The 23,640-nt window shown below is 44.5% G+C and overlaps 1 protein-coding gene across 1 annotated transcript in view; it reads left to right on the plus strand.

Moving 5' to 3' along the window:
* CMTR1 (cap methyltransferase 1) overlaps positions 1-23,640 on the plus strand; it is a 56,881-nt gene that overhangs the window by 15,682 nt on the left and 17,559 nt on the right. The window contains exons 5-13 of the mRNA XM_063096841.1: positions 1,653-1,745; positions 3,122-3,193; positions 4,380-4,474; positions 4,591-4,663; positions 16,131-16,329; positions 17,074-17,192; positions 19,232-19,328; positions 19,650-19,782; positions 20,505-20,684. Of these exons, the coding sequence (XP_062952911.1) occupies positions 1,653-1,745; positions 3,122-3,193; positions 4,380-4,474; positions 4,591-4,663; positions 16,131-16,329; positions 17,074-17,192; positions 19,232-19,328; positions 19,650-19,782; positions 20,505-20,684 (1,061 nt within the window). The remainder of the gene's footprint in view (positions 1-1,652; positions 1,746-3,121; positions 3,194-4,379; positions 4,475-4,590; positions 4,664-16,130; positions 16,330-17,073; positions 17,193-19,231; positions 19,329-19,649; positions 19,783-20,504; positions 20,685-23,640) is intronic.

Genomic DNA, 23,640 nt, shown 5'->3' on the forward strand with positions numbered 1-23,640 from the left:
AATAGCAGACAAGGCAATATAGAATAGGGTAAATACTTGTAATTGTTTGCTAGATGTAGGTTTTAGCCTCAGAAACACCTGGTGCTTTCCATGTCCTCATTTTTGTGAAACAAGAGTCCCCATCCTTTCAGTGGGGTAGAGTTAGAACTAATTTTGCTAAATTCAAAATCTGGAATCTGCCCATAAAATCTGTTTTTAATGGAGACAGGCTATTGAAATTCCTTTTGGGGGTGAGGCTGTCCCCATTACTGTTTACCATAATTCAGTTTTTCTCTTGCAAAAGATGCACTATAAGTAAGAGTTTGTAAGCAAGAGTTTGGCTCAACTATCAGTTGGTAGCCACTTTTTTAAAGCAGATGAGTCTGGGTGGCCTGAGGTGAATATTCAGACCTGGGTCACCATTGAGAAAGATGCTTAGTGGCTACTGTAGCCCAGAAATGTGCAAGGTCTGAACTTTTTGACAAAGTTCACTCTGTAGGTAGTCTTAATATTCAAACTTCCGTGGGGATATTGAGTCTGATTTTTCTTTCCACATGAGCATCCAAAGTGTATATGGGCTAGAGTTTATAATTTACAACCATTTATGCTTAACAGTGATGGATTTGACCAGAAGGAGAAGCCATGATTTGCTGCCAGATTCGTGGACAAAATGCTTCAGTATTTTTTCTTTTCAACTTCTTCTCTGTTGATGGTGGTTGGCATGCGCTTAAGACCTTGCATTGTGACACCATTTTATGCCTTTTGGACCATGTAATATTACCTTTAATCATGTTGATTCAATTTGCAATGGTGAATCTCTTCTCCACACTTGCTGGGGAGGCAGTGTGTGAAGCTGCCATGCAGGTTAGCCACCTGTTTCTGTTTTATAATTCACATGTCTCTAGCCCAGTGGTACTTAGCCCTAGCTGCAGAGTAGAATCATCTGGGGACTTTAAAAAATGTTCTCACGCCCAGTCCCCACCTCAGATCAATACAATCATGTACTCTGGAGGTGGAGGCCAGGCCTCATCAGTACGTTTTAAAAGCACTGCAGATAATTCTAATGTATACCCAGGGTGAAAACCACTGGTTTTAGCCTGTAGGGAAAGTCATTGAAAAATTAAGATGAAGTACCCATTAAGATGCCAATTTCTGCTCTGTCTTGGAATGAATGGGTGAGGAGTCCTGTTTACCAATTTCTGGGTTATTTTGCGAATAACACTTTGAAGGAATCAGGAGGTGAGACTCATTGCCTGATTTAATTACCTTATCATAGACTTTCCTTATATGTGATAACTGCCTGTTTACTTCTCTGTGTCCCCACTTCTCTGTATGTAAACTTCTTGGGTCAAGGACCATGCCTTATTTAATTGCATTCTAAGCACTTAACACATAGTAGTATTTATCAAATAACATGGAGACAAATGAAAGGAATCTGAAGGTTTGGGAGGTTTCTAAGTATTCTAGCCAGAATTGGAGCTTGCCTTCAGAAGTTCAACTTTAGAATTCTGGCACTAACTGCTCATGTCTGAGCACTGCATTTGGACTCAGCAGCCTGGACCCTTCTCAGTCTGTCTGAGTCCTTCCTGACTGTTTTCGAGAAGACCTAGTGAGTTGGGACTAGCCCCGAGGGTCTGTCTTACCTGATTTACTTGCCTCTCTTTTGTTTGTAGCCCAGTGCCTGCGAACAAGTGTCATGGTTCCCAGAATGTACCACCGAAATACCTGACACTCAGGAAATGAGCGATTGGATGGTTGTGGGAAAGGTAGGATTTCAGAATGTACCGACTTCTTGGCTGTCTTCTGACTTTTCTCCTCCTCGGATCCAGTATGTATATATTTTTGCAGTTTAAGAAAACTGTGGTTCTGACCATGCTTGACAGGAATAAAACTGTGTCAAGAGGGTGTGTCCTGGACTTTACAAATATGCCACTGGGATATGTGGCAGACAGGTTTTTTTCTCCCTCCTAGTCATTTAACTTGCAACGTAGACAAAATGTAAAACCTCTCTTCCTCATGGATGCTTTTTGGAGTGGCTTATTGTATATCTATGTATATTCTGGTCACTGCAAGGCACTGTTCCAGGTAGATGAAAGGCACTGTCCTTGTCCTCAGTGATGAGGGAATTGTTACATCTCCTTCTAGAAAACTGTAGGAATAAAGTTGATGCCTACCAAATCAGTATGGTCTAGAAAGCAGTCCCAAGACCCTTCAGGGGGTGCACAAAGCCAAAACTTTTTGTAATGATATTGAAAACTTCATTGCCCTTTCCACTCTCATTCTCTTGCAAGTGTCCAGTAGAGTTTTCCAGAGTCTATGACAGGTAATATTACAACTAATTGAATGCAAGAGCAGAAAGGAGAATCTAACCTTTTTCTATTAGGCCAGACATCGAAGAGATTTGCAAAAATGGAAAACAGTACCTACTCTCCTCACTAAACTTTTTTTTGGAAATAGTTATTTTTCATTAAAAATATGTTATCTATGTTAATATAACATTGTTTTTTTAAAAACTGAGTTAAGAAATATTTTAAAATCTTTTCAGTTTTAATTTCTGATAATAAACATTGATATCTATCCCACATAAACAAAAACTCGTTGGGGTCTGATTTTTGAGTGTACAACCTGAGACTACAAAGTTTGAGTATCATTGGTTTTAGAGGTAGCCTCCCTCAGGGGGTTGGACTTGACATTCCCATGAGAGCACTTTGAGCCCTTGTTTTCTATAGTGCTACCAAGTCAGTGCCTGGTATCATGCATTTGTACTCATCACAGAGTGAGAGGCTTCCTGGTGGAAACAGGCTTATGTCATTTGGGGTATTCCCCATCCTTCTGCCTCCATGCTCCAGGGCAAACAGTTTGAATATCTCCTTCCTGTTTGCTTTTCCCAGCCTCAGCATTCATAAGTTTTGTATCCATATGGTGTTCTACTCAGAGCTCCCAGGAGGCTGCTTCATCTTGCAGCCATCTGGAGTGTAGCCAGAGGGATTTAAGATTTTCTCTTTCCTACCCCTCAGGGATTGATGTTTCTTGGCAGGGACTCGAGCCCCTTCTTGCTCTACTCACTTGGAACCCTAATTTCTCCATTCATCCCCTAAAATGTCACACGTGGTCATTATTTATTGTTTTCTTCTCCCTGTAGAAAAAGATGATTATTGAAGATGAAACAGAGTTTTGTGGGGAAGAGCTGCTTCACAGTGTATTGCAGTGTAAGGTAAGTCCTTGTGGCTAGATCCAGACTTGAAAACCTTATGTGAGGCGATTTGCTAGGCTTTTCCAGTTCTCCTTTTAAGTTAGTTGTGGAAGGGCTGAAGTTAAGGTTTTTCCTGGAGATTGGATGTGTGGCTTGGTACACATCTCCAAGGCATCCTTTTCCCTGGTAACTGTCCTGCCTTGTAGTGTTGTGATATCCCTGTGGTCAGCAGCCAGGAAAGGATTCACTTATCCTCAGTGGATTGGTTCTTTGCAATCTTGAGGGGACCTGGTATAGTGAAAGGTTTGGAATCATTCTTTAGCATCTGATAGACCTGGATTCAAATCCTGGTTCTACAACTTCTTTTGCTGTGTGGCTTTGGACCAGTTGCTTTAGCTTCTCTGACTTTGAGTTCTCTCATCTGTCAAATGGGGAGAAAATACTCACTTCTCAGGGTTGTTGTGAGAGTTAAATGAAATAGTGGGTGCAAAGCACCTGGGTAAATGTTAGCCTCCTCTTGACAACATTTTTTGGCCTGATTACAAATCAGGAAGCACATTTCCTGGAGCAGAATGCGCTCCAGGAGGAAATGGGTTAGAGAAGAATGAGGGCCTCAGACTAGCCTCACAGAGGTTTTTTTGTCAGACATAGGGTTTGGAATATCCATAAGGTGACTGGAACTCAGGTGAAAAGATTTTTTTTTTTCCCCAGAGGGGAAATTGGAGAGGAGAGTTTGAGGGTAGAAGAGATCTCAACTGTATGGTAGTTGCCATCAGAAAACCCTGGGGTTGGTTCATTTCGTAAGCAAGCCCCGGTCAAGTGAGCCTTAATAATTTCAGAACTTTGATTCCTTGGAAAGCTGCTGCTGGCATGGAGTGGAGAAACAGATTTGCTCTGAGGGTTAGCAATGCCCAGAGGTGGCTATGTGTGTAGCAGCTGGTGCTTTTTTATTTTGTAAACTACTTGGCATGTGCCAGGAACTTGCTTATATTTTATTTTTTGCCATTTTACAGGTGAGGTTGTTGAGGGTCAGAGTGATTGAGAAATTTGTCTAGAGTCACATGACTAATCATTTCAGAGCTGAGATACAACAGGAGCCTAGCTTCTCAGAGGGCTGAGTCAGGCACCACAAGCTGTTAAGACCCCTGTCCCATCCCAGAGGGTCTGGGATGATGCTTACCTTAAGATTCTGATTCTCTCTTGGCAGAGTGTATTTGATGTCCTGGATGGGGAGGAGATGCGGCGAGCTCGAACCCGGGCCAATCCCTATGAGATGATTCGAGGTGTCTTCTTCCTAAACAGGTTTGCTGACATTTTCTTCCCCTCCCCTGACATGCATCTCTCCACCTTTTCTTTCGAGCCTCAGGTTTGCATACATCTGGTACTGAGTCACGCTTTTTTGTCTTGCTTTGTTGCAGGGCAGCAATGAAGATGGCTAACATGGATTTTGTGTTTGATCGCATGTTCACAAATCCACGGGACTCTTATGGGGTGAGAACAAGATCCTGCTTCTGAATTCATGGTGCTAAGCGGGCTTAAGCTTCAGTGGCTCAGAAATTGCCATTTGTTCAATGCTAGGAGAGTATTCCTACTGTGTGATAGAGATATATTTTGCTTTGAGCTCCTGAGATAGAGTCCCACAGTGCTTCTATGGTCCCAGGAGTGCCCCAATAAGCAGTTGTCTCCAGGGCTGCAGGCCCAGAGCCCCAGCCCCCAACTCTGCAGATCCTCTTGCTCACTCGAAGTAGAGTTGGGCAACAGTGGAGAAGGGACATTCTTGGGCAAAATGAGCAGCTTTGGCATCTGTAGTACTAGGGAACAGGGAGGTGAGGCCATGAGTTAGGGCCTGGATTGCCCTCTTGCATTCATTAAACGTATATTTATCTAGCTCCTGCTTTGTGCCAGGCATTGGATGTATCATTTTGAATGAGGTAGATGTGATCTGTGTCCCCATGACACTTATGTCTGGACATTCTAGTGGATTTTAGATCTGGTAAGGGTGCAGGGCTATGATGTTTATAAAGCTTCTCTTGCTCATTGGAATTTGGAGGCCACTTGCCACCAGGAAGGTTTAGCCTTCCTCCTTCACATCGTGGATGAGGTAGAGTAGGGTCAGTGAGAAGGGTGAACACAGTCTTTACAGCTTATTTTCCAAATTGAAACTTGTGACATTGTCTGATTTGGGTGCTATTTCTGGTATGAGAGGGGAGTACTCTGGAGATAACGGTTTGAATGTTGAATGAAATGTGGACATTTCAGTGGGCATTTTCACTGGTCTATTTAAAATTACTTTCATGCTTGAAAATCTAGTCTGTGTTGTTGGGGTGTGGTGGGGAGAGATGCAGCCCTCATGAAGCAGATGGCATCATTTAAGTTCATACCTTCTTTAGGCCTCAGCTGCCTCATTCTGAAATAAACCCTACTAACCTGCTAGAGGACTGGGGTAGAACCAAAACACTCTTAAGATCTGTGATTTCAGACTGTGCCACTTTTCTTCTCTGCCTCTCTGAACAAGCTTTGTGTGCGATCATAGTTATGAAGCTCTGGCCCTTCTCAAGAAGTGGTAGAGCAAAATGATTTTCTACTCTGCTGCATCTCATTTGTCTGAACACAGACCCTCCATATAGATAGAGAAATAAAAAAGGAAATTTCATTCTGGAATTCCTTTTAGGGTTTCAAAGCATTTTTACCCAGTCCTAGAAAGTTAGTTTTCTTTGACAGTGACAGGGCCAGGAGCCAGCTATCCCCAAACCTGTTTCTGCTTCACTCATCCTTATTCCTCTAAACCCTCTGATTATCCACCAGCTAAAGAAACTTATTTTCCATGTTCTTTAATGTTTCAGCTCCACCTACCTGTTTCCTCCAAGATGGCAAAACTGGCATGTAGACCCTGCAACCTTTGTTCATTTTTCTCTCTCAGGTCTCCCTCCCAATTTTCCAGTACCAGCAGGCAGCACAAAAGGGCTCTTGGAATTAGCATATTGAGAAAATTAGGTTGATATAATGTTGACTTAATTTTCTGAGCTCCAAATGATTTCCTTTAAACCCCTGCCTGGCAGAGGAGTTCTGTCAAGTTGATGGGAAGTCACAGCATCTTTTTGAATATAAATGCCTCCAGCAGCTGGTATCTGGTTATTGTCTTTTGCTGTCATGAAAATGAAGTAGGCACCAGGGTGGTACCATTCAGGTCAAGGATGGAGATGTCATTTACATAGGAAAAGGCAGCCATGTTCGTAGTGCTTTAGGCAGCTTCTTGGCCTGAACTGATTGTTAGTAGCCATGGAGAATTGCCCTTTCAGAGATGTTTCTCTACACTCCTCTATAAAAAGTGATTTCTCTCGAGCACCTAATGTTTTTAATCTTTTTTCATCTCTGTTTTCCCCTAAGGACCAGAGTGACAGCCAAGCCCAGCAGGCTTGGTGTGGTTTTCAGGCAAACAGAGACACTAGAGCAGTTCCCAGCAGAGGAAGGAGTGGCTGAAAGCCCACCACACACCCAGGTTTGCCAGGGTCTTAGTGGCTCTTGGAACAGGCAAATTATAAACTAAGAGCAGGAGAACTTGAAGCTTTGAATGTAGAGAGGTTGGGAGGTGGGAAGGGGAGGAAGAGACTCTGAGATTTTTAAATAGATCTCTGGTGCTGCAGGTTGTGGTAAAAGGAAGAAAAGGGACTAGGTGAGGAAAAGAAAGAAATTGTCAACAACAATTGGAAGAGACAAGGGAAGGAAGGGAATTTAGATCCTTGGGGTATAAGGAAGCATATTATAAACTATTACATTACATGAAGGATTTATGTGCCTGGGGGTGATGTTGAGGTAGAAAACATTGTCTATGAAGCATAACGGAGACAAAAAGTGAATTTAGATCTTTATGTTTCAATCCTATCTGGAGGAAATGAGACAGCATTACAGTGTCCCCTGAGAGTAGAGTACTTTACTCAGTATAGGAAAGGGAAAAAGATGGAAAAGGACAAGAGTTTTGATTCCAAGGAAGTTGATCTAGTTGAATATAATATCATCTTACATTGTTTAATACTTTACAGTTTATAAAGATCTTTGACATAAACTACTTTAATTAATCCTACAATAGCCTTGAGAAATATCTACATTAGTCCCAATTTAAAGTTGAGGAAGCTTGAGCTGAATGACTTAAATTGTGTGCCCGCCCTTGACTGCACAGCCAGTAAGTGGTAGAGCTGAGAACCCCAACTGTCCTTTCCACAAAATGACCTCCTGGTCATGGCCTGTGCTAGAAATCACAGAATGAGATGGAAAGAAAGGGAGCTGAGATGCCGGGTACCGTTCAAGCGTTATTAGAGAAAGAAAATCTGCTGGGTTGTGCTCAAAGTAGCAGGCAGCCCAGGGCTGCCCTGGAAACGGGACAGCACCAGGTGTGGGGGTGGTAGAGCTTATAGAGTGTGCCAAGGGCTGGCTGATACCATCAAGGAGGGTCATTATGCTAATATGGATCGGGGTGGAGAACTGCATCCTGGTGGAAGCAAAAGGGGTTTCTTTTTAAGTCAGGAGGCTTCTCATAAAGGGAAGAGGGGAGGGAAAGGGAGGAGGTGGGCGGTGCCATTTTGTACTTGGGCTTGTCTAAAGTGGCACTGGTTGTTACAGATCTATTATTCCTGCCTTTTAAGTGTAGGAAAAAGGGGAAAAGGGCAGAGGTCTCATTTTTCTGAAGCTACTTCCTGCTGGAGATGGACAAAGATATGGAAAAAATAAAAGATTTAGGTGGTGGGGTATTGGTTTCGTGTGGGGAGGCTGTATTCCTCCGGGGAAGGGTCGCTGATTCTGAGGGGCTGATATCCTCCTTGCAGTGACAATTTGGCGACCTTTTGATTGGTGAAAGCCTGCATACTTTCCTGCAAGAAATTAGAGAAACACCAAAAGAGACAGGGGCCAAAAACTAGGATGAGGCACACACAGTTAGGGGTCCTACTAGGGGCATAAGCCAGGGTATCCAAGGGTTTAGTGAAATGGTTTAAGTTGTTTTGGATCACCCAGGACTCATTTATGTAATAACAGCATTCCTCCCCCAAGAAGAGGCACGTGCCTTCCTTCTCGGCAGCAAAGAAGTAAAGGGCCTGACGGTTCTGTAAAATGACTGTCGCAAGTGAGGTGACCTGTCAGTGGAGGGAGGAGATGCTGTCTATGCTTAGTTCTTCTGAGAGTTTTTGATAGAATTGAGAGGCAGTAGCAGGGCCCGCTATGCCAGTTCCAGTTGCAGGAAGGATCCCTGCCCCAATTAAAAAGGTACAATTAGTGCCCTACGGGAGCAGGGGGCACTTCCTGAGGGGGGTGCTGAAGTTAGTCCCAGTCCTATCTCCATCTCTCCATCTGTCTGGAGGGTGATGTCAGGGATGAGCCAAAAGAATATACAAGAAATCGTGTTGGGGGGCAGGCAATAGGATAATGTAGTTTTACAAAGGAAATATATTCCAGTTTTAGGGCATGGATGAGGAGGGGGTAAGTGAGTGGTAGCGTTTGGTGTTAGTGAGGCAGAGTGTGGACAGGCCCCGCGTAACGCTGACAGTCCCCACTGAGGTGAGATTAGAAGAAAGTGAAGAGACATTCGTGGAAATGTTATGGGCTGCATCGACAGGGAGGAGAGTGACCACAAGAAGTTTCTCACGAAGTGGGAGAGAGATGAGTCACTTGGGGACCAGTCTGATTTGCTGACGACTGCATCATCTCTGCGGACCTGGAACCTCCATGTTCCAGGTAAGGGGGGGCATTGAGATAGGAGGAAAAACATGAGAAGGATGAGAAGGGTTAGAGAGCCAAAAGAATTTAAAGGGGACATTGCCACAACGAAATTGCTAAGAAGCATCCTACTGATAGGAGGTAAAGAAGTGCCAGGAGAAATCTTCCTATAATGTTACACTGCTCTGGGGCAGCTGCTGCCAATCCTGTAGCAAGTACTAGAACAGATAGTATAATAGTAGCTCTTGTGTGAGGGATGTGAAGTGGGCCTGCAAGAGTGAGAGAAGACTCACCAGGGGAAAGATCATCCTTCTTCTGGGATTGGGGGAAGAGCGGAGGTCCTGGAGATTTTCAGTTTTGTGGGTCTTAAAATGGACGAAGTGTGAGGAGATGTTGGGTTGGGGGTTGGCTTGGTGTTAGCACATTTCTGGGTAAAGTCTCAGGGGCTAGTTTTGCCAAGGATAAGTGATACCAAGGAGGCCTTTCCTAGTACTTTTACTGCCATGGGGGTGGCGAGAAGTACTGCATAAGGCCCTTCCGCACATGGAGAAGAGAGGCTTTGGGATTCGGGTTTTAATATACACTTGCTGTGCCTTGCTCAGTTTAAAGTCTGAGAGGGTGGTGGGGAAAGGATGAGGTAATAGAAGGTTGGCCTGTTACCGAGGAAGATTCCTAATGAGTGAAAGAGTAGGGAGATACTAGCCTAAAGGCAATGAGCTGGAAGGGAGAGGTGTGAGAATGAAAGGTCTACCATATGTAAGTTTGAGAGGGCTGAGGCCTGTGTGCTTGCAGGGGGCAACCTGTAGGTGAGTGAGTGACTGGTGGGTAGACCAAAATGAGGGATAATTTCTGAGGTGCGAGCATGCGTTACTGCTGTGGCATCCTCTGAAGTGCAGGGAAAAGCCTCAAACCAACCTGAAAAGGTATCTATTAAGGTTACAAGATAGCATGTCCTTTTGTGGGGAGAGTAATATAAGGGCTGAAGAAGGCGTAGTAGGAGTTCATAGCCTATATGAACTGAATTATGGAAATCTAAAAGGACTTGCTCAGCTTGTGTAGTAGGAAGAACATAGCAACCAGAGAGAGTATACCAGTGGTCCTTTCTCTGTGCTCCCAAACATTGGAGGTGTTGTATTTCTTGGGGTGTGTATTGGGGTGAGGGTGTGGCAACCATGAGAAGGGCCTGAGCAGGAGAGGAAGAGTGGGAGCCTGGTGATTGAGCAGTCTGTTTTGCCATTAAATCCGCCAGTTTGTTTCCCTGGACTATGGGGTTGTTGGAGGTTTGGTGTCCTCTGCAGTGTTTAACCCCAGCCTCCTTTGGGAGTTGTGCAGCCTCAATAGCTTGTGTTAGATTTACTATGGCATAACCTGCCGGGGGTGGGGTGGGGTGGGGTGGGGTGGGGTGGGGTGGGGGGGTGGGCGTGGAGGTGGCGCTCCTATGTATAAACCGTGTAATGGGATGCGGGGAGATATGTGGAAAGGGATTGAGAAAGAGGTCTGAAGCTTCCATGCAATTGTATTCTAAGGGTCATGAGTGTTTTGGGATGAGAGTGGCTGGATTTTAAGGGAGGGCAAGGTTTAAAGGAGAACTGGGAGTTTTCAATGAAAGTAAAGTGAATAAGTTGTAGGCGGGAAAGAGAGAGAATTGACTTGGCCTTATGGCTGAGAAGGTCTTGACTGTTGTTTAAAAGTTATTTTAGAGCTTTGTTATGTTAAAAGGGTGGCTGCCGCCAAGGCCCATAAACAAGGGCCCATTCTCAAACTGTGGTGTCAGTTCTTTAGAGAGAGAGGCAACTGGGGAGAAAATATCTCCTGCCATTTGTCCCAGAACCCCGACTGCCAATCTTTGGGTTTTGGTGACATATAGGATAAAAGGATGAGATAGGTTTGAGAGAAATAGAGCTGGGGCTGTGAGGAGAGTGGCTTTTAGTTGCTGGAAGGGAGAATGAATGGGCTTTGTGGGATCTAAAGGAATGGCAGGATCCCTTTGGCTGCTCTGTAAAGTGGTTTTGCCAGCATGCCAGAGTTAGGAATCCATAGGCGAAGGTACCCTGCAAGCCCCAAGAAAGAAAGGATTTCACCCTTTGTGGTAGGAGTAGGGAGTTCAGAAATTAGGCTCTTGAACTGAAGGAAAGGAAATTTGGGCATTGCTGGGGACACTGAATATCCCCTGGAGGTCAGGAAATTAAGGAGAGCAACAGTGTGGGCCTGTGAATCCTCATAGGAGGGGCTACAAAGGAGGAGGTCATTTACATATTGTATTAAAGTGCTAGACTTTGGGGGAAGTTCAGATAAGTCTTGAGCTAAGGCCTGGCTGGAAAGTGGAGGCTATCCCAAAAACTCTGAGGCAGTACTGTCCCAGTAAGTTGTTAGAACAGCATGTGTCAGGATTAGTCCTGTACTAGATGGTTTGAGCCATTAGACTTTATAACTGGAAGGATGGGTGTATTAAAAGGCGAGTGGGTAGGCCATGAGAGATGAGAAGAAAGGAGTTTGTGTACAGTGGGTTTTAAGCCTATTAGGTGTTTGTTAGTGATGGGGTACTGTGGGACATCAGGTAACAAAGAAGGGTTCAGCAATTTAACAGGTATAGGGGAATGGTGCGAAGCAATGCAGGGAGAAGAAGCGTCCCATACTAGGGATTGACTTTGTCTGAGAGGGAGGGGAAGGTGGAAGCCCCAGCCGCCAGGTCTGGGTGTGGCCTGTAACAGGAGTATTGTAGCTGGAGTTAAAGTGTTTAGGGTAAGAGTAGCTTTGAATTTGAAAAGAATGTCCTGTCCCAGTAAGGGGCTGGGCATTGAGGCATTATTAAGAATTTGTGTGTGAATTGGGTGTGATGTAGGGTGTAGGAAAGGGTTTGAGTGATCAGTGGGCAGTATTCTGATCCCATGACCCCTACTATTGTGATAGAGGATGGGGTTGTTTGTCCTGCATACTTAGGGAGGGTAAAGTAAATGGCCCCTGTATCAATGACAAAAGAGATTGGCTTAACTGCTACAAGGCAAGTTACCCTGGGCCAGTGGCCATGAAGCCAAAGGCTGTAGGTTGGGGACTGGGCCACTCCCTCTCTGGCAAATGGCACAGTCAGTCCTCCAGTGACCTGGCCATTTGCTGTGAGGACAGGTTACGACAGGCCCATGCTGAGTGGCTCGGTTGACTGCATTTGAAGCAGTTCTCGGGTGGCTTGCCCCTTGAGGCATCCAGCTTTGGAGTATGTGAGCCTCGTATAGCATTAGCCGGGAGCTGGTATTGGCCTGATCTCTTTTATAGTTTTTTGAATATCAGGGGCTGATTGGGTAATGAAGTGAGAGTGTAAGAGGGCCATGCCTGCAGGGGAGTTTGGATCTATGCATGTGTATTCATGTAACGCCTCAGAGAGGCAGGTTAGGAACTCACTGGGATTTTCAGTGGATCTCTGTGTGATTTCTCTAAGCTTGTCATAATTGACTGACTTATGAGTAGCCTTTGGGAGGCTGTAAATCAATTGTGTGATCATGTTATCCTGGAGATCCCAATCCCTGTGGCCAGCCTGGTAGTTCCAGTTTGGGTCCGTGCAAGGAACAGCAATGGCTCCCACAGGGCGCCTATTATTTTGAGCATGTACCTGAGCTGCCATCCAGACCTGCTCCCTGTACATGGACTTGGACAATTCCTTCCATCCCAGCCACTTCACGGAAGGGTTATAAAAAGCCGGAGCTGAGGCAGGGTTGTTACCTGATGGAAGGGGGAGGAGTTGGGCTGAGGACAAGCATCTGGAGGCCACCTGTGGGGAAGAGAGAGAAATGTGGAGGGCTGATGGATCAGAAGATTGATCCAAGTCTGGAAGGAGAGGTTGAGCATGAGCTAGGAGAATTTGAGACAGGACAGTTTTGACAGAGAAAAGAACACATTCAGAGATAGGAAAAAGCCTGAACAAGGACCATTTTGGTGAGTGTCTAAATCAAGTGCCATCTTGTGGCCGCTGCGATCCATTGTAATGAGGCATTCGAGTTTTAATGTCTCCCTGGAGGCTGAGAAATTGGCCAGGAGACGGCCCAAGGACATAGAGCATGGAGGTTTAGGTTGTGAGGATCCCATTTAGAGGGTGAGAAAGGGCAGTCAGTCCTGGTAGAAGAAACGTGCTAACAAAGAGCGTCCTCTCTGTTGCCCATCTTCTTTTCGAGAGAGAAAAAAGCCCACCAACCAGCTAATGAAGCATCCTTCAGTAGCTGGGGGGCACAAGAAGCGTTCCCTTGGCCAGGCACCTGGGCTTTTGTAGAGACCTGAGTCGTAGAGAGAGTAGTTGGGGGAACTGTAGAAGTAGGCAGGACAGACCCACTGACTCACCCTGAATTGAGGCTGGTGTTGGATGTGTTGGTCTGAAACAGCAAAAGTAGAGAATCCCGAGTGGACCCTGTTCTGGCAGGTCCGGGAAGGGCAGCCAAGGGCCAATCACCCCAAGAGAGAGGGGATCGTCCACAACATTTGCCAAAACCCTTCCCGGGTTTTGGCACCGGAAGGGTTTTGCACCGTAGCGAAAGAAAGTGAGCCGAGATGCCGGGTATCGTTCAAGTTTTATTAAAGAAGGAAAATCTGCTTGGCTGTGCTCAGAGTGGCAGGCAGCCCAGGGCTGCCCTGGAAAGGGGACAGCAACAGGTATGGGGGTGGTAGAGCTTATAGAGTGTGCCAAGGGCTGGCTGATACCATCAAGGAGGGTCATTATGCTAATATGGATTGGGGTGGAGAACTGCATCCTTGCAGAAGCAAAAGGGGTTTCTTTTTAAGTCAGGAAGCTTCTCGTAAAGGGAAGAGGGGAGGGGAGGGGAGGAGGTGGGTGGCACCATTTTGTACTTGGGCTTGTCTGAAGTGGCGCTGGTTATGTTGCAGATCTATTAGAGATCATATATATGCCCTCTTTTTTTTTTTTTTTTTTAAAGATGACTGGTAAGGGTATGTTAACCCTTGACTTGGTGTTGTAAGCACCACACTCACCCAGTGAGCCAACCAGTCATCCCTATATGGGATCTAAACCTGTGGCCTTGGTGTTATCAGCACCGCACTCTCCTGAGTGAGCCACGGGCCGGCCCCTATATGCCCTCTTTTTGAAGGTGAGATGCTCTCATTGATCATTCCCCTTCCTTCTCCCAGTCTTGCTTTGGACCAGTGGTTCACCAGAGAGGCTGGAGCCTGTGGCTGAGTCATGGCCAGTGGTTGGAGGAACATTGTTTTCCCTCTTTGCAGTGTGTGCAGAGCTTAAACTCGGGACCCCTGGCTCTTCACCACTGTGCTGACTGGAAAGTGCTACATAATGTTCTTGGTAAATGCCAGTAGGTCTTTTTTTTATGTGCAAATGCATATAATCTGAAAATATGAGTAATTGATGGCTCAGGAACAAAGAATGTTGGGGTGGGGTAGTGGGGAGTGGGGCAAAGAATTGCTGTGTCCCAGCATGCCTGGGGTAGGATTGTCATAGGATGATGAAATTTATTTTTAGCTAAAGTCACTTTCTCTGGAGACTTTTTCCTGTTTTTTATAAAAAAATTTTTTTTCTAAAGATGACTGGTAAGGGGATCTTAACCCTTGACTTGTTGTTGTCAGCACCATGCTCTCCCAAGTGAGCTGACCGGCCATCCCTATATAGGGATCCGAACCTGTGGCCTTGGTGTTATCAGCACCACACTCTCCCAAGTGAGCCACAGGCTGGCCCTCATTTTCCTGTTTTGATAAAGCCAGATAGTTATCATCAAAACCCTTGTTACCTAAAAGTGATTGGGTTATGAACATTAGTGTGTCTATTTCTTTCTTATGACTACCAAATTCAAGGGTTCAGATCCCCTTACTGTCCAGCTGCCAAAAAAACCAAACAAAACTTCTTTCTTATAACTATTTCCTCTAAAGCTTTTTGATCTTTATCTAGCAATTACAGAACTGGACAAGCACTCAGCAATGCCAAACTTGTAAAGAGGGAAGATTGAGGTTCCTAAGCTCCTTCCTGCTGAATGTTATCATGATCCCAGGGTAACTGTAGTCCTCTGCAGTCACCCACTCGTAGAACTCAACCTCTTGTCACCAGTGCAGATGATCCATCCTCTCTGCTATGGAGGGTTGGTAGAATTCACCATCTAGGGCTCAGGTGTGGGCTAAAACATCTCTAGCATTTGCATAAAAGAGAAGTGTAAACACACAGTATGGACTAGTGCTGGGTTCAGCGTAAACTTAAAAGATAAAGCTATTTGAGGGGCCAAAAATGTAATCAAATCAAAATTCAAATGATTATTGTAGTTTAGTCAATCCTGATGTGGGTGGGTGCTCTGAGGGTTACCTGGAAGCTGCTGTTGCTGCACACCAGTGTCTCTTTCCCTACCTGCCTTATCAGCTCCCAACTGTGCACCACCCCAGGCCCCCCTGGCTAGCAGCAGGCAAAGGTAGAAGAAGGAAGGGAGAGCAAAAAGTAATGAGACCAAATGCAATACAGTATCTTCGATTGGATCCTGGGACAGAGAAAAAGGACACTAGTGACTGACTAAAGCCTGGAGTTTAGTTAATGATAATGTACCAATGTTGGTTTCTTAGTTTTGATAAACATACCATGGTTGTATAAAGGTATTAACAAAATTGGAAAGTGGTGAAAGGTGCAGGAAACTTTTCTGTAAATCTAAAATTATTCCAAAATAAAAAGTTAATTGGAAAAGGGAAAAAAAAAGGGAGAACCAAGGAGGAAGGGGGAAAGGAAGGAAGAGGCTATGATCTGGAAAAGCAGGTCCTTGGGGCTTGGAGGGGGCAATGTTAGAGTCCCCACACATTGGTGAGATAGGAAGACCTGAATCTAGTGGTCAGGCCGGCTGGATTCTAATTTAGCTTTGTTGCAGACTGGTTGTGAACAAGTTACTTTGTGTATGGTACTTCTTTTTCCCTATCAGTAATGTGGAGCAGACAGCATCTATTGTGCTTAGTAGGACTCTTGAAAGGTGGGATATAGTGACAAAAGGACTCTGAGAAAAAATGCACACTCCGATACTCATGAAGATGTTTTTATTAGGAGTCTGAGTGGGTCTGGTGGTATGAAAGGCATTTGGGGTGTTTTGAGGGTAGGTGGGCAACTCCAGAGGGTACTGATTATAGAAAATACATTTCCTGGGTGTTGTGACCCTGGTGGGAGCTCTGGATTACACTTGCTGAAAGGCTCTACCCCCCCAACCCCCACGTTCTTCTTCCTGTTCTCATTGAGCCATCTTGTTTCCCTTCCTCCCTTGCCCACCTCTTGCCTTTGCAGAAGCCACTGGTGAAGGACCGGGAAGCTGAGCTTCTTTACTTCGCTGATGTCTGCGCAGGCCCAGGCGGCTTCTCAGAATATGTGCTGTGGAAGAAGAAGTGGCATGCAAAGGGCTTTGGAATGACTCTGAAGGGCCCTAATGACTTCAAGCTGGAGGACTTCTATTCGGCCTCCAGTGAACTCTTCGAACCCTACTACGGTAGGGATGCTGAGGAGGGTACTGGGATGTATGAGGGACAGCCCCTCTCTGGAGACTTAAGGTTGGACAAAGTTGTTATCCATGTGCCACATTTTTTTTAGTCTGGGGTTCACAGTCCATGTCAGAGTCTTGGATTCCTCTGGACTGTCCCTTTTTTACCCTGGCCCTGCAGAATACAGGTTAAACACTCCACTAGGCAAACTCTTATCAAAGCCATATTAATTCCTCCTTTCAGAAGCACTCTTCTCTTGTAGTGACAGGAGGAAACTGCCTGATCTCTGGCTGAGAACTGGCAGGGTTATTAACAATACAAACCTTGCACCCATCTCCCCATGGGCGCAGGTGTGAAATGCACTGGGTAGCAGACAGCCCAGCAACCCCACAGAAATCCCTGCCCTATCTTGTTGTTGTGATTTGGCAGCAAATCCTAAGTTCTTTCTTAACAGTCCTTATTAGAAAATTGATGTTGGTTCTTAGATGTAGGTGCTTTAAATACAACTTGGGTCTTGAAGAGAAAGGCCCTCTGTTTCAGTTGATGACTCTTGGTTGATCAACTCCTTTTGGACTCTGGTTTATTATAGCAGGGCCCTGTTCTTCCTCCTGGTCCATCACTGTAAGGCAGCCTTGCAAGATGGGGCCCTAGTTCTCACCCAGTGCCTGTGTTTGCTGTCCCAGAGAGCTCGTGTCCCAGCTCCTGGGATGTACAGGGCAGAAGAGCTCACTGCGAATCTTGTGTCCTGCCAGGTGAGGGTGGGATTGATGGAGATGGAGATATCACCCGCCCGGAGAACATCACTGCTTTTCGGAATTTTGTCCTGGATAACACAGATCGCAAGGGTGTCCACTTTCTGATGGCTGATGGGGTAGGTGACCTCTCTATAGAGTGATGCATTAGAGATTTGTTATTTTAGAGGTTTTAGAATTGTTTTTGTTTTGTTTGGGTCTTAGCTGCTTCTGAAGAGGGTAGCTCACTACTCAAGATAGTAGGGATGTGCATTTTTTTTTTTTTTTTTACATATTTTCTATGATAATTTTGAAAGTCTGTGGTGTTATAGACACCTTTGCTTGAAGCAAGGTGGAACTTTTTAGCTTACTCTGTCAAAGGGCCTTGGTTGGTTGTGAGACAGGGTGAGGCAAGGACCGTGACTAAAATCAACTAAGCAAAACCGAATGGGAAGAACATTTCTGTCATTTGTCACCTTGGTGTTGTTCCTAGTAGAAGCTCTCTCTTTGTGGCCATGCCCAAGCCTATCGTAGGCTGACAGATGGTCTCATAACCTAAGGCAACAGCTCGGGAATCCACGGGAGGCTCTGCCAATGGCTGGGCTAAAGTGAACATTCAAGGGGCCTTGTCTGTGGGTAGCTGCTTGAGACACAAAGGGGAGCCCACTGCAGCTTTGTCCAACAGAAGTTCCCACTCACTAATCTGACACTTCAGGTAGTCGTTTCTGGAGTGAGCCACCACTCACTCTGGAGGAAGGACAGTCAATGTGGCAATTGCACCAGGGTCATATGGCTAGAGTTGAGAAAAGCATCTGGAGCTCTGTGGGTGGCCTCTCAAGCAGTAGCTGTGTGGAAAGTGAAGGTGGGCAGGATGTCAGCATGGGATCTGAAGATGCCCTGCTTCCTCAAAGCATTGTGCACAGCAGGGAACGACAGATAGGCAGGCTTGGGGCTGTCTTAGAGGGAGGGGCTACTCAGGCTGAGCAAATGTTGGGGTCTGATTGTGCTTATGAGGTAGCCATTGCAGTATGGCAGCTAGAGTTGCAAACTCAAGGATTGTCTTTCTGCTTTGGCAATGCAGAGGCGTGGCCTGGTCTTTTTTTTTTTTTCTAATTGACTATAATCAGGCATGCATTTGAGAAGCATCTGTAAGTCTGGAAGACATTGTTGAACATTTATGATTCTGAGTCGTCTAGCTTTTACTTTTGTAGAACTGAGTCTGGGAGACCTGGCCTGGAGCCAGCTTAATGGAGGTCAGCCTTTTTTTTTTTTTTTTTAATTGTAAAAAACACATAACATAAAATTTATCATTTTGATGATTTTTAAGTGTACAGTTCAGTATTAAGTATTTCACACTGTTGTACAACAGATTTCCAGAATGTTTTCATTTTGCAAAACTGAAACTCTGTACCCATTGAACAACTCCCCTTTTCCCCTTCTCCTTCAACCCCTGGCCTTCTTTACTTTTATGTAAGATTGGCTCTCTGCTTCCTGTTGGAATCTCACAAGGAGGGAGACCACTAGGAACAGCAGCACACATTCTTTGAGCAAACACCCTGGCCAGAGTCTGCCAGCTGGAGGGAAGAGCTCCATGGTCTTAGAATAGGAAAGGGAGTATTGTGAGTAAATTCTTGGTCAACAGGGAGAGATTACTGTGATACTGAGTTGTGCTAACTTTTCTGCTGTCACCAGACTGCGACCTGTTCAGTGATTGGTGCAGTGGCTTAGTGAGCCTAAGCAGAGTGTTCCCACTGCACTTACTCCCTGGACCTTTTTGGGATTCACCAGGGCATTCTGTTTCCTATCTTATGGTTGACCTGTGACTAGCCGATATTTACCTCTATTCTGCCTTACTCTTCTCTAGATTTCCACATGAGTTTAAAATTTTTCTGGACCATCTTCTTGGGAAAGCAGACTTGGTTCCATCCGCTGGGAGAGATGGAGCAGGAAAGTGGCACTGGTCCACTAATTAGGCCTGGGTCTTAGTGCTTACTCCATCCATAACGAGCCTTACAACCTTGCCAAAATAATTTAAATGCTGAGCTGTATCTTTATCAGTCAAATGGAGATCAAAGAAAACACTTCAAGAACTCTTGGTGAAGATGAAGTAGGGATATTATTCTCAGTCCTTATTTTATCATTTCTCTTTCCCACCCCAATCCTTGTGCTCTTATTTCAGGGTTTCTCAGTAGAGGGACAGGAGAACCTGCAGGAGATCCTCAGCAAGCAGCTGCTGCTGTGTCAGTTCCTCATGGCGCTGTCCATTGTCCGGACAGGTGACACTTTCTCAGCTGTCTCCTCACCCCAGTACCCACTAGAGGCCCTGTTGGACAAAAGCATGTACAGGGGTTGGCTGGGAAGTTACAAAAACCTGCTTGTATTAGGTGATGGGTGGCTAAATGAGGAATTTAGGGAAGAAAGGGCTATAAAATCCCAAAGTCCCCCTGAAGCTGATTTTCCCCCTTAAATTGTCTCTCACTGTTAATGGACCCAGGTGCTGTTCCTTAAGATTTTGTCTTATTTACTCCCTGAGACTACCTTACCCACCTCCTGGAATAGACCCACTGACTGCTGTTGGTGTTCTCTCTCAAATACAGGAGGCCACTTCATCTGTAAAACCTTTGACCTGTTCACACCATTCAGTGTGGGGCTCATCTACCTGCTGTACTGCTGCTTTGAACGAGTGTGTCTCTTTAAGCCTATTACCAGCCGTCCTGCCAACTCAGAGAGGTGAGGTGTTCCTTTGTATTTTAGCCAGACTAGTTAGCTAAATGTCAGAATAGCAAATCCTGGCACATGTCTCTGGTATGACCTACGTTAAAAACCTTAACTTTAAAAAAGTGATTAGAGCCAATAGGAATCAGGATTTTTGGATCTTAATTGGTCTTGTAATGTGCCAGTTCAGCCTCTGCCTCCTCCTCCACAGGCCTCATTTTTCACACTTACGTGGGGGATTCTCGACTTGGCTCAGGAGAAAGTGACCAATAATAGGCATACTTGCGGAACCTGGGCTGGGAAGGGGCAAGGGGTCTGCCATTCAGAGGCATTGCTGGAATCCTAGGTGGGACGCAGTGCCCACACACAAGGTGGGAGAATACACAACCAATCAGAATTGCCAGGTGGCTAGTTAAAAACACAGGTTTCTGGGCCCTGTCCTTGGAGAGTTTGATGCATCAGGTCTTTAATTTAATAGACTCCCCAGGCAATGCAGTCTGTCTCGTATAGGGCAGTTGGGAACCACCTTTATAGAGAGTAGAAATTCAGCCTAACATAAAAGGGAAGGATTTGAGGTGAACTTTTGTGACACAGAGAGACTGAGCTATTCTTTGTGCATACTTAAGGTTGAACAGGAAAGCTGTTTAGCTTTGTGACTCTGCAAGGGAGTGGGGGAAAAGGAATGTGTGGGGAGGGAAGCCCTTGTGCAGTAGAATGACAGGGTATCCTCCTGCCAGGTATGTGGTGTGCAAGGGCATGAAGGTGGGCATAGATGACGTTCGGGATTACCTCTTCTCAGTGAATATTAAACTTAACCAGCTGCGGAACACCGATTCTGACATCAACCTTGTGGTCCCCTTGGAGGTGATCAAGGGAGACCATGAATTTACTGACTACATGATACGGTCCAATGAGAGGTAAGCCAACTGGCTGTTTATTGTTGGCACTATTGGGGTTTTAAGACCAGAAAATGAAGGATTCAGTGACTGTCTCTTGATATCACTTTCTCAACCCTGTAAATGGTAACTGGGTTTGGTCTGCAGGTTCTTGGGCTCCCTGGGACTTTGGTTACCTTGGGGACCCTCATACTCCCATGCCCTATCCCAAGGGCAGCAGGTAGGTACCTGGCTGATATAGGTCTGCCCACCAGAGCCTGATTGTGATTGTGAAGCCTGACAGAGAGGAGCCTGTGTCCTTGGAGGCAAGGGTAATTTCCCTTTGATTGTTGCTGTTTGTAAAAGATCGTCATGGCTGTTGCCTTGTGAAGCCCCCTGTTTGGAGGCAGGAGGAGGATAGAAAGCAAGTGTACAACATGCTTTGGAAGTGCCAAAACTTTTGCCAGTTAATGAGTTCACCAGATAGGTGACCTGAATGCTTTTTTTTTTTTTTTAACCTTTAATTGTTTCCCCCATCCCTGTTAATGATAATAGTTTAGAGTTTTGACAGTTGGCCCAATTCTCTCAGTGAGCAGGGCTTAGAAAAAAGTTTTTGGAGGTAGGTTGAAGGGTTGTATAGTAGCAATGAATCAGTAAAAAGAGCTCTCTAAGGAGGCCTAACAGGTGTTGAAAAGGCCATATTAAGGGTCCAATCCCAAGTCACCCAGTGAAGTTTGGAGGTATAGGTGGCCCTGAAGAATGAGAAGGGGAGGAAGTCTTTATCCTACTCTTTCCTATTTTTCCAGCATCACCTGGTATTTTAACTTTCCACAATACTGTGACATAAGCTCTCTCATCTTTTTTTTTTTTTTAAAAGATGACCAGTAAGGGGATCTTAACCCTTGACTTGGTGTTGTCAGCACCATGCTCAGCCAGTGAGCGAACCAGCCATCCCTATATGGGATCCGAACCTGGGGCCTTGGTGTTATCAACACCACACTCTCCCGAGTGAGCCACGGGCCAGCCCAAGCTCTCTCATCTTGATAGCAATGCTAGGCACCAAAGTGGAGCAGACATTAAATTTCAGCGTGTTATAGATGAGGAAACAGGCCCAGGGACCCGCCTAGAATCAGCATAGCTAGGGCTGTGTAACACTTCTGGGCTACATAACACTTCTTTTTGCTGAACCATGCTTCCATTTGCTGCAAGTGTGCATGGATGCATGGCAGAACTGGATTTCCTTTCAATGCTTCCAGCGGCATGGACAATTGAAGCAACTCGAAAACCAACCACTTTTCTTTCCTTTTTTAAAAAATTGAGGTGTAATCCTGTAAGTAAAATGCAGATCTTAAGCATACACTGCAGCTTTGATGAATGCATATATTCATGTAGCCTGTATCCCTGTTAAGATAGAAAACATTTCCATTATCTCAGGAAATTTCTTTGTACCCCTAATAACCCCAAAGTAACCTTTCCTCTGATTTTTATCACCACAGATTTTACCTGTTCTAGAACTTTGTATAAATGGAATTATTCAGTATGTTCTTTTGTGTTTGGGTTTTTTCTCTCACCATATGTTTTTGAGATTCATTCATGTTGTGTTTGTTCCTTTTTATTGCTGAGTAGTATTCCGATGTTAGGATATACCATAATGCTGTTGATGGCTACTTGAGATATTTCCAGTTTGGGGCCATATAAGTAAAGCTGCTACAAAATTTTTGTACAAGGCTTTTGGTGGACAAATGTTTTCATTTCTCTTGAATAAATACCCAAGGGTAGAAATTATGGTTCATAGGGTAGATGTATGTTTAACTATTCAGAAATGCCATGTAGTTTTCTGAAGTAGTTTAAGTTCTGATTGATTGCTCTACATACTTGTCAACATTTGGTATTGTCAGTCATTTTTCATTTCAGCCATTCTAGTGGGGTACACCCCACTAGTGTTTATATCATTGTGGTTTTAATTTGTATTTCTGTGATAGCTAGTGATGTTGAACCCTTTTTTATGTGCTAATTGGCTGTTTGTATATCATCTTTTATGAAGTGTCTCTTTGTCTTGATCATTTTAAAGAATTGATTTGTTTTTCCATTAAATTGTATCAATTATTTGTATTTTCTGAATACATGTCCTGTATCAGAGATGTGTGTTGTGAATACTTCTCCCCAGTCTGACCAGCTTGACTTGCCTATTCATTTTCTTTCTTTCTTTTTTTCTTCTTTTTTTTCCTTTTTGGCCAGTCGGCAATAGCAATTTAATTTTTTAAAACTTTTTCCCTCTATTCATTTTCTTAATGGTGTCTTTTGATAAGCAGATGTTAAATTTTTTAAAATTATTTTTTATTGTAGAAAAATATACATAACATAAAATTTACCATTTTAACCATTTAAAAATATACCACTCAGTGGCATTAAGTATATTCACATTGTTGCCCAACCATCATCACCACTGTACGTTTCCAGAACTTTTTCATCATCTGAGAAAAACTCTGTGCCCGTTAAACAGTAACTCCTCATTTTCCTCTTCCCCTACCCCCAGGTGACCTCTATTACACTTTCTGTGTGAGTTTGCCTGTTCTAGGTATCTCATATAATAGAATCACACAATATTTATCCTTTTGTATCTGGATTATTTTACTTAGCATAATGTTTTCAAGGTTCATCACGTTGTAGCATGTATTAGAATTTTATTCATTTTTAATGTTTAAAAATATTTCACTATGTGTATATAGCACATTTTGTTCATGCATTTGTTGATGGACATTTGGTTTGTATCCACCTTTTAGTTATTGTGAATAATAGTTGTAGAGGGTTAGAAATCTTGATTCTTATTTGATTATTAGATAGGGTTTTTAGGTAATGCATGTACTGGACAAAAGTCCTCAGCTAGGAGGCAATGGCCTACAACTAGGAGCAAAAGCCCATCTAATCAATTCTAATCAAGTATATGTTGATTCTCAGTTGATTTTTAGCATAGGGTTTTTAGGTAATGCATGTATGG

The sequence above is a fragment of the Cynocephalus volans genome, chromosome 5 (assembly GCF_027409185.1).
Source record: "Cynocephalus volans isolate mCynVol1 chromosome 5, mCynVol1.pri, whole genome shotgun sequence".
Classification (NCBI taxonomy): Eukaryota; Metazoa; Chordata; class Mammalia; order Dermoptera; family Cynocephalidae; genus Cynocephalus; species Cynocephalus volans.